Source organism: Camelina sativa, chromosome 14 (genome assembly GCF_030686135.1).
Source record: "Camelina sativa cultivar CO46 ecotype springtype chromosome 14, ASM3068613v1".
NCBI classification, from domain to species: Eukaryota; Viridiplantae; Streptophyta; class Magnoliopsida; order Brassicales; family Brassicaceae; genus Camelina; species Camelina sativa.
This window is the reverse complement of record NC_141893.1, coordinates 11,978,623-11,995,540: the sequence shown is the minus strand read 5'-3', so window position 1 is coordinate 11,995,540 and position 16,918 is coordinate 11,978,623. Positions and strand designations below refer to the sequence as shown.

Sequence of the window (16,918 nt, the reverse complement as noted above, 5' to 3'; positions counted from 1 at the left end):
TAGTATGTTATGTTTCCAACACCAGTGTATCAATACTATCGAGCCTTTTCAGGTCCGTCCTGAAGTGAAATTAGGTACTACTATACACATTCCAGGTAGGTTGCTGCTGAGCTAGGAACCAAATAAAAACTGAACGGCCCGTGGCCATTTTTTTCACTATGCATGCATGCGTGAATCACCATAGTTTTCTCTTTTAAATTTCACAAATTAAGTAAAAAGTGGAGGAACAAATCTAATATTTATGATAGAAACAATGGGAGGATGCATGACCAAGCTTGTAGGAACATTTTCCATTGGCAAACATTTATTACAGGGGAGGCACTAATTCGAACAGCTGCTGATTTCCTCGTTCAGGCTAAGTCTATGTCAGCTTCTCAGATTCCTTTTTCTCTACGAGTTTGATGAAATTGCGGACAATTGTCTTGCCTTCGGTTGTTATAATACTCTCCGGATGAAATTGAACTCCCTGTGGACAATTTTTAAAAGACTTCAAGAGTTCTGCTTTGAAATGGACGAGGCAAGAAGAGATACATGAAAACACTTTGAGTGGGTTTTACCTGTATATGCTTGTACTTCCTGTGACGGGCAGCCATAACCAGACCATCTTCTGTCCATGCAGTAACCTCGAGTTCATCACTGGGAAATGTATCTTTTTCGATCACGAGGCTGTGATATCTACCTACAAGGAAAGGGCTGAAAGCAACAGACCAACAAGATTTGTTTTACTACACATTTAACAGACTTATGATTAAACTTTATAGCACAACACAGAAAAAATCTGATTCATTACTTGGATAATCCAGAGAACAAGCCTTCTTCTCCTTTCTCATCATAGTGAACCATTGAGCTTTTCCCATGCATAACACCAAACGGTGACCGCACAATCTTTCCTGATAAAAGTTCAAACAAAAATGTTGTGGATACATAACATAAAATGAATAAAACCATGTTAGAACACTGATATAAGATGTCTTGTTTATATGCAACTAACCTCCAAATGCTTCTCCTATACACTGCAAACCCATACAGACTCCAAATAAAGGAACACGAGGTCCGAGTTCCAAAACAGTTTGCAAGGAAATCCCAGAGTCTTGAGGGGCACCTACCAAATTCAAGAAAGGTGTTAACTTCTTTCTCCAGCATTTCAGAAAGATAGTCAGAAAAGAAATTTCAGAGGCCAAAAAACTTACCAGGCCCAGGAGAAATCAATATCCCTCTTGGATTTTTACTGCAGAGTGAGGGAGAGCCATAATAAAGGAATCAACACCAATTGGACTAGCCAGATTACGTTTTAAACAGAACACATATATAGTTTCCCTCTTTACCTTTTCAACTCCTCTACTGTAAGTTCATCATTGCGGTAAACTTCAAAATGGCATCCTAGCTCTCCCATATACTACAATCAAACGATACAATTCAAAATTTTGTTTGTACTAAAGCAGAAGAAACCACATCAAGAGAACTAGAACTAAGACATGAAAACCAAATTGTATATTTTGGATCTAAAGTCAACATTAGCAACGAATAACCAAATCTAAAGTCAACATTAGCAACTCACACAGTCACCAATTCAAACTTTGAACAGGATTAAAAGATTCTACTTTAAAGACCAAGACTTTAGGCAGCAAAGAAAGTGATCACATAACAAGAGAGTATCTACATTACATCATAGTCTATTCTATTAGCATGTCGAAACTAGATTGTATTGTGAAATAACAAGATTCTAACAATCAAATCAAAATGCATACTTGAATACATTCCTATAAGAATCAAGGGCCCCTAATCGATTGGTTGACCAAAAACCAAAAATTATAAAATTGAGACTTGAGATAGTTGGAAATGCAACCTGGCAGAGATTGTAAGTGAAGCTGTCGTAATTATCAATAACAATGATAGGACCCTTCTGCTTAGAGGAATTGACAACAGCGGGAGGTGTGGTGGAGTTCGATGAAGCCATTTCAATCGAAGCTTTCGCAAAGACATCTCTACGACTCTTCCCCAAAACCGAAACTCCTAAAACAGAGGAAACAAAACAGATTTTTTTACAAAAATCGAAACTTTTTTTGATTCGAATAAGGAACGCAACTATCCCGAAACAGAGAGAAAGACTTACTCGTCGGGTTCGGAAGAGGGTTGAAGAGAGAAGGGTTTAATCGGCGAGTGGTGGAACCGGACTTGGGTTGAAGAAGACAAGACTTGTACAATGTAGAAGCCGCCATTGTCTGAAAAACAAAAGATTTTGGATTCCAAAAGAGAGAAAAGAGTCTTTACGTTTTATAAATTGCTCCGAGGGAGAGAGAGATTGGGGGAGTTTGACAGGTGAAACGGTGCGTTTTTGTTGGAACATGAACCACGTGCCTAATCAGTAGGTGAGTTTAATTAGTTTTGATTTCTTATCAGAGAATCTGTTTTTGGTTTGGTCAAAGTCAATATCTATATTTATCCAAATTGGCGTTTGGAATCAGTCTACTTTTAAAAAGGTACTATCATCACTAATTAGGATGGCTCGCCGAACCTAAATATTAGATTAGAACAAATTGTAAGCATTATTATTAATGTAATTCTTTTCTAAAATATAGGAAGTTCTTTCTTAATTTTAGATTTGTTTACCATTCTTACTTACGTATTTTGTTTGCTGATGGCTTGGTTTCGTTTGTCATGTTGGTTTGAATTGTAAAAAAAAAAAGACATCAATATTGAATTTCTTTTTATCTTGACGATGGCCAAACATATTAATGAATCGAAAAAGAATTGCATTTAATTTACACCATCGTTTGGTTTAGCTAATTAAATCAGGTGTGATACATCCCATGATGAGGATGGCCTCGTGCTGGCGTGCATAAACTCTCCACATTCTGCATGGACTTCAGCGTATTCTCATAAGAGTCTTATTTATAAGTAGAATATATGTGCTTCAATTGATTTCTCATGTGATTTACAAATGAATTTACAATGGAAAATTAAAGAATTTCATATCCTCTAGTGTTATCTAGTTGTAATACTTTGACTCACCACCACTAGTTAGAAACTGAATTGAACTGCAAGAAAGTAATACAAATATTATCCACAATTATCGGTTTTAAAGTTTTTTTTTTGTCTCAATTTTATAGTTAATACCGTATAAATTAATAAACACTATAAAATAATCAAAATTTACGATTCCAAGTTGAACAAATATAAAAGTTAGCTAAATTCGATAAAAAAAAAATCTCTACGTAAAAGTATGATCCCATTAATATTATAAATTAATATTTTTTAATTTAATATTACGGTTCAGAGTCGAACAAATATAAAAATTAACTAAATTTGATCAAATAATATATTTTTTTAAATATCTATGTAAAATTATGATCCCATTAGTATTATAAATTAATAATCATATAAAGATATATATATATATATATATATATATATATATATAAGTTGATATGATGTATACTAGATTTGACCAACTGACCATCCTACCTCCTCTACGTTCTTGACAATATATTAATGTATGTTTTAAAAAATTGATTTTTTTCTAGCTAAAAACTTAATTTAAGTTTTCAATTTCTATATACGCATTGTTTCCAATTTGATAGTTTTATAAGCTATTAAAATACGAAAATTGAGATTATTATTCATAAATTTGAAATTATATATGTCATATGTACAAGTGAATTTATCTATAGTGTTTTTAATTTATTGTCAATAATTTTTTCCAAATAACAAATTTTTTTTTTATTTTTTTTTGGACAAACAAGGACTTTCATTCAAACTAAAACCTCAAAAGAGGTGAAATAGTCTAAATATCAAATTATAATTCCAAAATTATCGATTTTATAACATCTAAAAATATAATCTTATTTTGTGAACTTGTCTCAATTCATATTTTTCAAGAATTTTAACAATAAAAAATACATCATAATAGAAAATAAATTAATATCACTATAAATTAATATTATTAATTATACTAAAATGTCAGGGTTCCAACATTATTTATTTATGGAGGTTTTACTGTAATTATTAGATTGGTAAGTACTGTATGAACCTCAAAATATTTTGGTATGTGTTTGTTTGGTCCCATGTTTAATTGATAAATAAAGAATTGCATTTAATTGACACCATGGTTTGGTATATGCTTTAGATCCGCATTAGAAAGTTCAATTTTTTTCATGTCCTCTTCTGATTTGTTTTTGTTTAATTTCATGAATCTTACATGAGTTTTTCTTTGTATATATTGCAAGTTCACTGAAGAAAACAGTGATTTGTGAAAATTTTATAAAATAATTGTAAACGTTATTCAAAATGTAAATATGATTCAAGTATTAACATGTTTATAACTCCTAATATATAGGAATTTATTTCTTAATTGTAGATTCCATTTACCATTCTTGGTATATTATTCTTTAATTTGGGTTTACGTATCTTGTTTGTTGATGGCTTGGTTTTGTATTTTACGTTGGTTTGAATTGAAATAAATACATCAATCTTAAAGTTTTTTCTTGAAGATAATATATATATATATATATATATATATATATTTATAGATATTTCTGTCAACATTGAACCCCAACATGTCGCTTCTCTACATTTGTAATTAACAAGACTCAGATCCGCGATGTGATGGAGCATGTTTTTAGTGGACTTATCATTTGACATTAGACTAGTCATTTCACATAAACAAATATATTTATTTACAGATTTTTTTTTGTTGCTAACAATATAAATATTTTATTAAAAATCAAAATAATTTAAGTTTACAATCGATGATTAATCTACGCTAATGGTTACATGGCAAAAAAGATAACATATTTTATAATTTGATAAATACCGTACGAAGCTCCAAATATTTTGGTATTTGTTTGTTCGGTTCAATGTTTAATGGATAAAAAAAGAATTTCATTTAATTTGCGCCATGGTTTGGTATAGCTAAATCAGCTGTGATATAGATCTCATGATGAGGATGGCCTCGTGCATAAATTCTCCACATTCTGCATGGACTTCAACGTGTTCTTTCATATTTTACTTGAATTTGTGGAGTCACTCATAACAATCGTATTTAGATGTAAAATTATGTGCTTCAATTGATTTTTCATGTGATTTACAAATGAGTTTACAATGGGAAATAAAAGTCAGTGTCTAACATTTTTGATGTATCCCACTTGTGCAATATATTGCCAGAGACATCATAAAAAGCGATACCCATTTCCGCTCTAGTGATCATAACTGACATAAAACCTTGTCCATCGTAGAAGAATTTCATATCCTCTGGTGTTGTCCAATTATAATAGCCTCTCCATGCCTTTGACCCACCACCACTAGTTAGAAACTGAATTGGACTGCAAGAAAGTAATACAAATATTATCCACAGTTATCGGCTTTATCCAACCAAACACGCAACTTTAGTTTCTATTATATAACGATTCATTGGTGTTACCTCTGAGATGTCCTAATATGTTGCAAGCAATGATCATGCCCGTTCATATAGAGATCAACTTTATTCGCCTGAAACAATCCAAGAATCTTTACATGTTACATTTATGTCTTTTCCGAACGAAGTTATAACTTTTAGTATTTTAAACATAAATTATTTGTTAATTGCAAAAATATTTTGTGGATTAAATAAAAATGTCAAAGTTTTAGAAATATTTTTTAATTAGAAATTAAAACTATAAGTTCACTTTTTTTTTATTTTCTTTTAATTACGTTTCAAACAGTGAAGACATAACTCTAATTATAAGAGTGAGAAGAAAATGAACCTCAAGGATGGGTAAGAGGAGAGATTCAAGCTCTTTTGTATTCCCATGAATAGAAGCACTCTTGATGGCATGATGACCCACCACGATTTTCCAGTTTGCTCTTGATTCTCTTAGACCCATTTCTAACTCCTACGTACATTATAATTAGTAATTGTGAGCGCAATCCATCACAATAATTCCTACAAACTAATAATCAAGACATATGATGTATTCTCACGTACTGTTAAAGTGGTCTGGATATAGGATTCTCGCGGTGATACTTCGCTCCAGTCGTAAGTTTGGCCTTGTGGATCGAGGAAATAAGCATCTACAAAAGGAGTTGTGTCGACAAAGAAGAGCTCTACGATCTCTGTCCGAATTTAGAGACAATAAGTGAGAAACTCATGATTTTGTAACAAAAATACGTAAGAATATATTCTACGTATTTATATATGTAACGGATAGTACCAGCGTCTACTATGAAGGATCTCATGCAAGTCCAACGGCTATCTATTGATTTGAGGACAGGACTCAACTGTGCTTCGACATCTCCTCTATAGTCGTGATTCCCCAACACTGAGTACCATGGCTTTTGCAAGCTAGGAGAAGTATATATATTGGTGAAGGAAAGTTGAAAGGCCGGATCGTCGATGCTTTTCATCCCACTATCGTAGATGTTATCACCCGTCGATACCACAAAATCGATATCCATCTTCTCCCCGATTCTTCCCATCTACGTTTCCATCATAACAATGTTACTAAATATAACAAATCTGGTGGATATATGTATATATTAGTATGTAATTTGTACCTGGCGGGCAACTTGAGATTGGTTGTAGAGTCCACGCCTACCCCAATCTCCTATAACCAGAAAACTGATTGAGCCATCGGGGTTTGGTGCGTGTTCGACCGTTGTGAGTTCGGCCTCAAGTTTTGGAACAATAGATAATAATAAGAAACAGAGAAGCAGAGTCATTACTGTGCCGCCGATATCAAACTTAGATCCCATTCTGTTCTTTTGCACACCGAGCTTTATGTGATAAAAAGCAACATATATTTTTATAAGTCGACTGTGCATGTGAGTGCTAGTGGGTTTCTCGCTTGTAAGTCACATTTGGATAATATAGCGTCCACATGGTGGACCGAACAAGATTATTATATGGCTGTGTCTCTTTCTTTTTTTCTGTTAAAGGGTTTAACTTATCTATATTGCTTTCCTACAACTTTAAACCAAAAATATTCGGAAAATCTTGAACATTTTATAATTCGTTTATGGTCAGTGGTCACGCAATAATACACACAGGCTAAAAATTTGAACCCAATAGCCTTGTCATGTAAAAAAATCTGATCAATTTGACCATACAATAATCTTGTTTATTTATAATTTATTTGAATTCACCGTAAAAGAAAATACTTTATTGTTTTTCTTTTTCAACATTTGATTACACTGCATGTTATATCAATTCACGTGAATCAATATATACAAGACAAAAAACTTTGAATTATAAGGAAGCTTGTGAAGTGTGGTTGATTCTTAAATGCTAAGAATGCGTTTAATATGTGAGTGATGAGTATGCTGTAGATATATGTCTCGGAAAGAAAATTGAGAAATAGAAGAAGATAAATTATCCCCATACGCAATCATGGTTTACCTGTCATGTCTCTTAAAACAGCTTCGCAGATATGCCAACTAAGCATATGTGGTCTAGCCGAATCAAACTCTCTACCAAAAGCAAAACAACAAAATAATTGCATCCCCATATTATTTATATATCTTTAGGGATTGCCTGATCTGTTATATCCAATCATATTGTTCAATTAACTTTTTCAAATATAATAGTATGGCCATAGGAAAAATAAATCATTACACAAAGCATATAAAATTTAACATCCAAATTTTTTTTGTATATAAATGAACGTAAACAACATTATTTGTTTTCACTATCTTATTCGTCTGACTAGCCTGTAAATACACTGGAAAGAAAAGAGAGTATAAGAATAAATGTAATATGCAATACTAAAATTTTGATATCACGAATTTTAAAAGCTTAAACTACCACAATGCGTGATAATACAACGTACTATTTTGAGGTCGAATCTACGAAAATAAGATTGATGCGCACAAAAGATTAGGGAAATGGATTAAACGAAAACAAAGAATTTTAGGATTTTCTGAATGTAAAAAAATATCTAATGAAAATCGACTAACGTCCGTCGTAAACTAAATACTAATCACGAAAACCATTTTCATATTTATCATAGATCAAATAATGTTATAAAGAACTATGTTGTGTGGTCTAATTAAACATCCGAGAAGTCTAATTAAATTAGATCTAAAATGGGCTACGAGCTAGTTATATATGTAAATTTATATAATTATTAATTTATAATATTATTGGGACCATATTTCACATGAAATTTAAAAATTATAATCTTATTAATTTATCGAATTTTGTATTTTTTACACTTCCCCATTTTGGAATCAGCAAAATTTATTAATTTATAGAGATTTTACTGTAGACCCCTTTGATATTGTGTTATTATTGCTATGCAACGCTTCTTTGATGATAATTCAAAGTTATTTTTAGTTAATTCTGTTTTTCAATCTCAATTGCATTACATTCGCGCAATTTGAATGTGATGAGAAAGCAATTTCAGAATTAAAACAGAATAATTAAAAAACATTAAATTATCATTCTCTCATATCATGAATTAGATTTATCGCCTTAAAATCTTATTTTACCATATCATGAATTAGATTTTCCGCCTTAAAATCTCTAAAGTTAATACTAAGCTTTCTAATCAAATCAAGTCGTCTCTATCTCTCTAATCAAATTGACTCTATCTCTCTATTCAAATCAAAATCTCTAATTAAATCATAACTGGAGACATTTCAATTAATTTACAAATACAAGAAACAAACGACCAATATTTGTAATGCTCCAACGAACTATTTTATACTAAAAACATATATTTTACAATTAATGAAAAATTGTTGAAAATTAAAATATCACTAAATACAATGAAAATAGTCCAGATTACTAAATCCTAGTATATTTTTATATACACATGGGAATTTTTACCTATGCATATGGAGAGAAAATAATTAATCACAGTGGTATTGGAACCCACAAATTACGCTACAACCTTTTGAAAACAAAAGTTAAGAAAGTATATACCAAAAGTAAATAAAAAATATGCAATTTTGAAATAATGATAGGGAAAATGTCATTAAAATCCTTAAATTATTATTTTCGTTGATTTAAATCATGAATTTTTCATTTGTTGAAAAAAATCTTCACTCTTTTCTTGACTTCTATTTAAATCATGAAGTCTTGTTGACTTTCCGTTTGAAGCACAACGTTAACTGGCCAGACAGAGATATTAAACGAGGTTAATTAGACGTTAACGTGATCCGTTAATTATATTCCTAAATCGAACCCGATTATCAATTCCTCCCAAAATCTCCAAATCACAAACCCTAATTTGCGATTCCTCCTTTCTTCTTTGATTGGATCTTTTTCTTCGAATTCAACTGATGACTCCGGTTCCACAAACACACTTCAATGGCACTCCACAGTCAAAATAACATTATGAATTTTAGGATTTTCTGAATGTAAAAAAATATCTAATGAAAATCGACTAACGTCCGCCGTAAACTAAATACTAATCACGAAAACCATTTTCATATTTATCATAGATCAAATAATGTTATAAAGAACTATGTTGTGTGGTCTAATTAAACATCCGAGAAGTCTAATTAAATTAGATCTAAAATGGGCTACGAGCTAGTTATAAAAAACCTGCCTAGTGCTTACAAATTATGGAATCAATTAAATGACACGTTGACACGAATGACTAAACCTCCGGCCAAAAGGATCTCTCTTTTATTGTTTCGTGTGCCATAAAGATTATGGTGATGAATAGTAGAAATGGATCCAGTGACTTTCGGAATCATAGTTGACCTTATCATTCTCTTCTTCTGCTTAGTTTGCTTCATCACCATGAAGCCACTTGCATGCGCGGCTCTTCATCTAGATAAGGTTTTTATTTTCTTACTGAATCTTTTTTTTCATCTGGCACACACATTCATTTATTGATGATCCAAATTTCCCAAAAAAAATTATATTTGAATCTGATGATGGTGTTTGTCTATTCCCTTTTAGGACGAGGTGGAAATGGAGGACTCCCCGTGGCTCACATAGTCGCATATAAGGCAAATAGTTTTTGAAAATTTTCTAGTTTTCTTGACATTCTAAAGAGATCAGTTTTCTAATATAAAGGCTTTATTCTCTTTCAAATGCAGGCGGGTCATACACTGCACACTGACTTAGCACGTCATCTCACCATTGACTGAAGAGTATGTGCTCGTTGTGAACCATATTCTGCATAAGTTTTGCTCCTTTCTATTTAATTGTTTGTTAATCCTTGCGCAACCTTAGTTTGTTTTCAGTTGTTTTCAAAATTAAAAATGCAAAGTTGGCAGTTTTATGACTTTATCGGTTTTTGATTATGTTGTGTTTGACTCTAACGTCCTTCTCTAAATATTTTGGGGATTGGTTTGGGTTTTATTAACCCTACTAGAATATGGCCCGTAATAAAGCATGGATTGAAATATATATATATTTTTTTAATTTTGTAATTTTTATTCAACAAATCATATATATGATTATTTTATTTGTTTTTATTTTTTTTGGAAGGAACATTATGCCATGAAAGTAACATTTATTTTGTAAAATTTATTTTAGTAGATCTAGATTTTTACCTGCGGCATACCGCGAGTTAAGTTATATGATAAAAAAATATTAATTTTTGTTTGTTAATTTATTTGATTTGTTTAGTATTTAAAATTATATATTGTATTTTAATTGTTAATTCTATGATTTAACCCATAATATACCGCATATTAATTTTAGGACTAAATATGTAACATATGTCTGTCAAAATCATCTTGACCGAGAAAGCTACCAAACAACATTATTTCAAACTTTAACTTAATATGAGAAATCATATTTCTTGAAATTTTAACCTGTGCTCTAGCAAGAAATCATATTTCTTGAATTTTCAACATGTGCTCTAGCAAGAAATCATATTTCGAGGAATTCTTTCATATTATATTGACATATTATTGAAGTGTGCTATAACAAATCAAATTGAAGTGTTTATAATTTATAACTTTTTGATCTTTCATATATTTATGATATTCTTAAAAATATCAAATTAAACTATTTTAAAATATGTCAAATTAAATTATTTTAAAAGTTTATTATAGTATATAAAATTATACAATTCACTAAAAGAAATAGATGAAAATGAATTTAAATATTCAAATTTTGACCCGTTACTCAGTCAAAATTCTAGTTGAATAGATATTTTTTAAAAGAATAATATTACTAAAGTTTGAATATTTTATAGATTGAACAACTTTTTTTTGGTATGAATATGGTCTATTTCGGTGAATGAAGATGTCAATGATTTATACTAAAAAGTTGAAAGGGTGTTAGGTAAGATCTTATTTTGTTTGCTAAATAGGAAATCACGCTTAAGTATGATTAATTTTTAAGATTTTATTAAATTTATTTTCTTTAATTACCAAACAATATATATGACCTAATAGTATATTGTTGTTTTTCTCCTTGTTTTCCTCACAAATCATCTGTTTTGGCTTTTTTGCAAATCAAATGACGGTCTTCCTGAAGAGAACCCAGCCTATTGGAACTTCTTCATCCACGATGATGTTACCTTTGTTGTCAAATCTGTGGAGCCCCTTACCAATTCTCACTTTGAAAACTAAGATTCTATTTTTACATGTTGACTCGACACTAGTTTTCCGGCAGGTTTTTCTGTCCTCCATGTGATTATTGTCAACTCTGTAAATTCAAATTTATGAATAAAATATCAATTATATTTTAATAGTTTTTCGAGCTATAAAAATGAAAATAATGCATATTTAGAAATTAAAAGACTTCAAAAAAAAAATTAGCTATTTTTATAACATATTATAAAATATAGTTTGATCTACAATATAAGCTTTAGGAGAAAATTTAACATATTAAACGATCCATTCTTATAAAAGCATACATATATATATGTAAATTTATATAATTATTAATTTATAATATTATTGGGACCATATTTCACATGAAATTTAAAAATTATAATCTTATTAATTTATCGAATTTTGTATTTTTTACACTTCCCCATTTTGGAATCAGCAAAATTTATTAATTTATAGAGATTTTACTGTAGACCCCTTTGATATTGTGTTATTATTGCTATGCAACGCTTCTTTGATGATAATTCAAAGTTATTTTTAGTTAATTCTGTTTTTCAATCTCAATTGCATTACATTCGCGCAATTTGAATGTGATGAGAAAGCAATTTCAGAATTAAAACAGAATAATTAAAAAACATTAAATTATCATTCTCTCATATCATGAATTAGATTTATCGCCTTAAAATCTTATTTTACCATATCATGAATTAGATTTTCCGCCTTAAAATCTCTAAAGTTAATACTAAGCTTTCTAATCAAATCAAGTCGTCTCTATCTCTCTAATCAAATTGACTCTATCTCTCTATTCAAATCAAAATCTCTAATTAAATCATAACTGGAGACATTTCAATTAATTTACAAATACAAGAAACAAACGACCAATATCTGTAATGCTCCAACGAACTATTTTATACTAAAAACATATATTTTACAATTAATGAAAAATTGTTGAAAATTAAAATATCACTAAATACAATGAAAATAGTCCAGATTACTAAATCCTAGTATATTTTTATATACACATGGGAATTTTTACCTATGCATATGGAGAGAAAATAATTAATCACAGTGGTATTGGAACCCACAAATTACGCTACAACCTTTTGAAAACAAAAGTTAAGAAAGTATATACCAAAAGTAAATAAAAAATATGCAATTTTGAAATAATGATAGGGAAAATGTCATTAAAATCCTTAAATTATTATTTTCGTTGATTTAAATCATGAATTTTTCATTTGTTGAAAAAAATCTTCACTCTTTTCTTGACTTCTATTTAAATCATGAAGTCTTGTTGACTTTCCGTTTGAAGCACAACGTTAACTGGCCAGACAGAGATATTAAACGAGGTTAATTAGACGTTAACGTGATCCGTTAATTATATTCCTAAATCGAACCCGATTATCAATTCCTCCCAAAATCTCCAAATCACAAACCCTAATTTGCGATTCCTCCTTTCTTCTTTGATTGGATCTTTTTCTTCGAATTCAACTGATGACTCCGGTTCCACAAACACACTTCAATGGCACTCCACGGTCAAAATAACATTATGAATTTTAGGATTTTCTGAATGTAAAAAAATATCTAATGAAAATCGACTAACGTCCGCCGTAAACTAAATACTAATCACGAAAACCATTTTCATATTTATCATAGATCAAATAATGTTATAAAGAACTATGTTGTGTGGTCTAATTAAACATCCGAGAAGTCTAATTAAATTAGATCTAAAATGGGCTACGAGCTAGTTATAAAAAACCTGCCTAGTGCTTACAAATTATGGAATCAATTAAATGACACGTTGACACGAATGACTAAACCTCCGGCCAAAAGGATCTCTCTTTTATTGTTTCGTGTGCCATAAAGATTATGGTGATGAATAGTAGAAATGGATCCAGTGACTATTCTCTTGCATGCGCTTCAATGGATCCAGATTATGGTGAATAGTAGAAATGGATCCAGTGACTATTAACTTAACAAAAAGTAGTTATCAAAAAAAAAAAAAAAAAAAAATTAACAAAAAAGTCTGGGTGGTGTATATGGTTATCACGCTAGTCTCACACACTAGAGGTCCCCGGTTCGAATCCGGGCTCAGACATGTTTTAATTTTCCTAACGTTTTGACTTTATCCTTTCAACATGGTCCCGAGATTACTAAAAGCTCTCTCGGCCAACAGCTTTTCCACAACTCCCTTTCTCTATCATCTGTCTTCTTTTATTACAGTTCCAGTTTGACCTCGATCAGTTCGTTTTGTATAAACCGTGTCTTCATGAGGCCAGCCGACGTGCCCGAAACTAAGCAAAAACGTGTATTGACACACGTGCCAGCTTTTAATGTCTATACTTGTTTTAAAATTAAAAATAAACGAAAAACCGTTTACAACGGTCAAAAGCAAGGGTGGCAAAAGAATTAAAACTTAAAATAGAGACAACAAGGTAAAGCTTTTTTGGTTCGAGAGAAAAGAGAATTTAGAGAGGAAAGGGCGAAAGAAGGAGGCTGATGATGAAGCTATGGAAACGGGCTTCTGGTGCTCTCAAAGACCGGAAAAGCTTGTTTTCCATCGGCTTCTCCCGGAAAACCTCCTTCCGCAACCCTGACCTTGATTCCGCTATCATCCACGCAACCTCTCACGATGACACATCCGTCGATTACCGCAATGCTCACCGTGTCTACAAATGGATCCGCTCCTCTCCCACGAATCTCAAGCCTCTTGTTCATTCCCTTTCCTCTCGTGTTAACCGCACAAGAAGCTGGATCGTTGCCTTGAAAGCCCTTATGCTTGTCCACGGTGTGCTTTGTTGCAAAGTTTCGTCCATTCAGGAGATTCGTCGCCTCCCTTTCGACCTCTCTGATTTCTCGGATGGCCATTCCCGTCCCAGCAAGACTTGGGGTTTCAATGCTTTTATTCGTGCCTACTTCTCGTTTCTTGACCAATACTCTTTCTTTATGTCCGATCAACTCCGTCGCCGCCACAGGAAACCTCAGGTTGAGACGGTTAGCCAAGAGCTCGAAAGAATCCAGAAACTCCAGTCTCTTCTCCATATGCTACTCCAAATCCGTCCAATGGCTGATAACATGAAGAGGACGCTGATCCTTGAAGCCATGGACTGCGTGGTGATTGAGATCTTTGACATTTATGGAAAAATCTGCAGCGCTATTGCTAAACTTCTCATCAAGATTCATCCAGCTGCTGGAAAAGCAGAAGCTGTGATGGCTCTTAAGATCGTAAAGAAGGCTACATCTCAAGGAGAAGACCTCGCACTGTACTTTGAGTTCTGCAAAGAATTTGGGGTCTCAAATGCGCACCAGATCCCTAAATTCGTTAGCATACCAGAAGAAGACATTAAAGCAATCGAGAAAGCTATCAATGGAGTCGAAGAAGAGGAAGAGGAGACAAAGAAGGAGGAGATGGAAGTAGAGGAAGAAAAAGGTATCATATTAGTGGAGAAACCGGAGTTGTTGCAGACAATCATAACCGATAAATGGGAAGTTTTCGAAGACGACTTGTGTTTCACATGTAAGGAGATTCCAGAAACTGATCAGCATAGAAAGTATAACGTGGATCCGAGTTCGCTGCCTCTTATAGTTATCGACGAGCCAGTTTACTTCACTCACACGTTACCAGATCTGATTACCTTCTAATTTGCAATTTGATCAGATTCATTATTTTTTTTTTGGCTTTATCTTTTTTGTGCCTCTACTTCACTTTTGTTGAATATGCGGATGATAATAAACGTTAGCCAAACCTTAAGTTTTTTAAGATATTTTTTTAGTACACATTTTTTTTATATATATTCGTATAGGCATTTGAGAATCAGTCTTTTAGATGTTAATATATGGATAAGATCGATTTGGCGGGTTTGTCACAGTCCCAAATGGACTAAATTTACAAAAACTAAAAGTAAATTAACTCTCCTGATTGATAGTGGATCCGATATTTATAACAAATACGATACACAAGTTTTCTAATGGGTATAAATTATATAAAAAAATAGTTAAAAACGGTACAAAATAACTATATGAGAAACGGTACCAAAAACTGAAAAGATCACTTCTAACATCGTTTCTAATAACATTTTTATAATTGATAATTATCAGAGCAGTATACTCCCTACCGTAGCATAACAGGACTTATTAATTAAACTTTTATATTAACAAATCATGATCTATAGTATGCGCTCTATAAAGGACATAATTCTCCTTTTATATTAGCAAATTATGATCTGATATGAGCTCTATAAAGGACATAAGTCTGCTGCTTCTTTTTCTTATAGTGCCGCTTTCTCAGCCACCGCTTAAGTCAGCGGATCAGAAGTCCTAAACTTCATTATATATTCCATGTTTTCTTTGCAATGACTGATTCCATCTTTCCCTCCCACAAGTTATACCAACCCATCCTTTTCTCCATCTAAGTATACATTGGACCATTTGGTTATCGCTTTTAACTTGTGCTTTGTTAGGTTTTAATTTACTAAAAAAGTTTTTGTTTTGAAAATAATCAATCTATTTCTTATATAGTTAATAAGGTAATATAGTATTACATATATATATGTTATGTAAAAAATAGATAAAAACGGCCAATATATATTTAAAGATACATATTTGCAGCGCCTCTTTACCACTTTGCATGGTGAGTTATTGTCCTTTGTTTGGTAGTAGAAAGTTAATCATTTTGATTTGACTTCTTTGATATGAAATGTTTTTAAAATTTGTAATGAAAGCAATAACACAGATGATAAATCGCTATCGATCATATGAAAAATGGTATGGCCAAAGCAACGACTTTAACAATGGATCATATAAATTTTATTAGTAATTTCTCATCACTAATAATTATAACCCAACTAAAATAACTGAAACATAAATATTTCGTAAAAATAATTTGTAAATGGTAAAAAAAAATGGATTTTACGGCAGAGAGACTATTTGGCTTCATCCACGGCTAGCTACCACTAACATCCGAAAATAGAAACATGGAGAGGGAGTGGATTCGGATTTGAAGATAATAGCATCGAGTAGAGAGAGTAGGGTTAAAGGCTTTCCCGCCCATGTGGTCATGTGGGCATGAGATATAGTATAATGCTTTCTATGTAGATTACGACGTAGAGACAATGTCAATTTATTTAAATGATATATATATATATATATATATCATTTAAATGCTTTGAACTTTCTTTTATTTTTGTTACTTTATGGGTTGTCGATAAAACTTTTCACCTCCTCCATCGTTACACCTTGAAAAGCAAAAAGCCGATGGGACCAAGTCCCATGTTATCATGACTCCTCTTCGTTAAGTATCAACTAAATTAGATATAACAATGCAATGATACTTCTTATATCTTTTGTACTTCGTCTCTAATTTTTATTGATTGAAACAATTGGTACTTCTCATTTAATTTGAACAAATCATGATTGTAATAGTCTT

At 31.7% G+C, this 16,918-nt stretch overlaps 2 protein-coding genes, 1 long non-coding RNA gene, 1 other non-coding gene and 1 pseudogene across 6 annotated transcripts; 3 read left to right on the top strand and 2 right to left on the bottom strand.

Moving 5' to 3' along the window:
* Positions 1 to 184: 184 nt before the first annotated feature.
* LOC104776729 (anthranilate synthase beta subunit 1, chloroplastic) lies at positions 185 to 2,371 on the bottom strand. Its single transcript, XM_010462107.3, has 8 exons — positions 2,114 to 2,371; positions 1,847 to 2,013; positions 1,326 to 1,396; positions 1,191 to 1,228; positions 992 to 1,102; positions 791 to 890; positions 558 to 693; positions 185 to 466 (listed from the first exon to the last, which is right to left on the bottom strand). Exons 1-8 carry the CDS (start codon positions 2,217 to 2,219, stop codon positions 362 to 364), a joined length of 834 nt encoding a protein of 277 aa, XP_010460409.1. The 5' UTR covers positions 2,220 to 2,371; the 3' UTR covers positions 185 to 361.
* A 2,669-nt stretch (positions 2,372 to 5,040) lies between these two features.
* Positions 5,041 to 6,952, bottom strand: LOC147928086 (purple acid phosphatase 4-like). Its single transcript, XM_087485646.1, has 6 exons — positions 6,532 to 6,952; positions 6,189 to 6,453; positions 5,963 to 6,090; positions 5,742 to 5,870; positions 5,420 to 5,487; positions 5,041 to 5,321 (listed from the first exon to the last, which is right to left on the bottom strand). Exons 1-6 carry the CDS (start codon positions 6,796 to 6,798, stop codon positions 5,096 to 5,098), a joined length of 1,083 nt encoding a protein of 360 aa, XP_087341772.1. The 5' UTR covers positions 6,799 to 6,952; the 3' UTR covers positions 5,041 to 5,095.
* A 2,595-nt stretch (positions 6,953 to 9,547) lies between these two features.
* On the top strand, positions 9,548 to 11,635 carry LOC147928085 (uncharacterized). Of its 2 annotated transcripts, XR_015580995.1 has the most exons (4): positions 9,548 to 9,763; positions 9,887 to 9,936; positions 10,027 to 10,080; positions 11,420 to 11,635. It is a non-coding gene; the product is annotated as an uncharacterized LOC147928085 (long non-coding RNA). The 2 variants fall into 2 exon arrangements; XR_015580994.1 differs by having other exon boundaries at positions 9,550 to 9,763; positions 10,027 to 11,635.
* A 1,882-nt stretch (positions 11,636 to 13,517) lies between these two features.
* On the top strand, positions 13,518 to 13,591 carry TRNAV-CAC (transfer RNA valine (anticodon CAC)). Its single transcript has one exon. It is a non-coding gene; the product is annotated as a tRNA-Val (tRNA).
* A 234-nt stretch (positions 13,592 to 13,825) lies between these two features.
* Positions 13,826 to 15,255, top strand: LOC104741292 (putative clathrin assembly protein At1g25240 pseudogene; annotated as a pseudogene). Its single transcript, XR_015579236.1, has one exon. The product of XR_015579236.1 is annotated as a putative clathrin assembly protein At1g25240 pseudogene (transcript).
* The last annotated feature ends 1,663 nt before the right edge of the window (positions 15,256 to 16,918 follow it).

Coding starts and splice junctions, on each gene's coding strand:
- LOC104776729 (XM_010462107.3), bottom strand. CDS start 2,219: ATGGCGGCTTCTACATTGTACAAGTCTTGTCTTCTTCAACCCAAGTCC. Junction 891..991: donor TATAGGAGAAGCATTTGGAG/GTTAGTTGCATA, acceptor AACTTTTATCAG/GAAAGATTGTGCGGTCACCG. Junction 694..790: donor TTGTTCTCTGGATTATCCAA/GTAATGAATCAG, acceptor TGTTGCTTTCAG/CCCTTTCCTTGTAGGTAGAT.
- LOC147928086 (XM_087485646.1), bottom strand. CDS start 6,798: ATGCACAGTCGACTTATAAAAATATATGTTGCTTTTTATCACATAAAG. Junction 5,488..5,741: donor TCCTCTTACCCATCCTTGAG/GTTCATTTTCTT, acceptor GGATTGTTTCAG/GCGAATAAAGTTGATCTCTA. Junction 5,322..5,419: donor CATATTAGGACATCTCAGAG/GTAACACCAATG, acceptor ACTTTCTTGCAG/TCCAATTCAGTTTCTAACTA.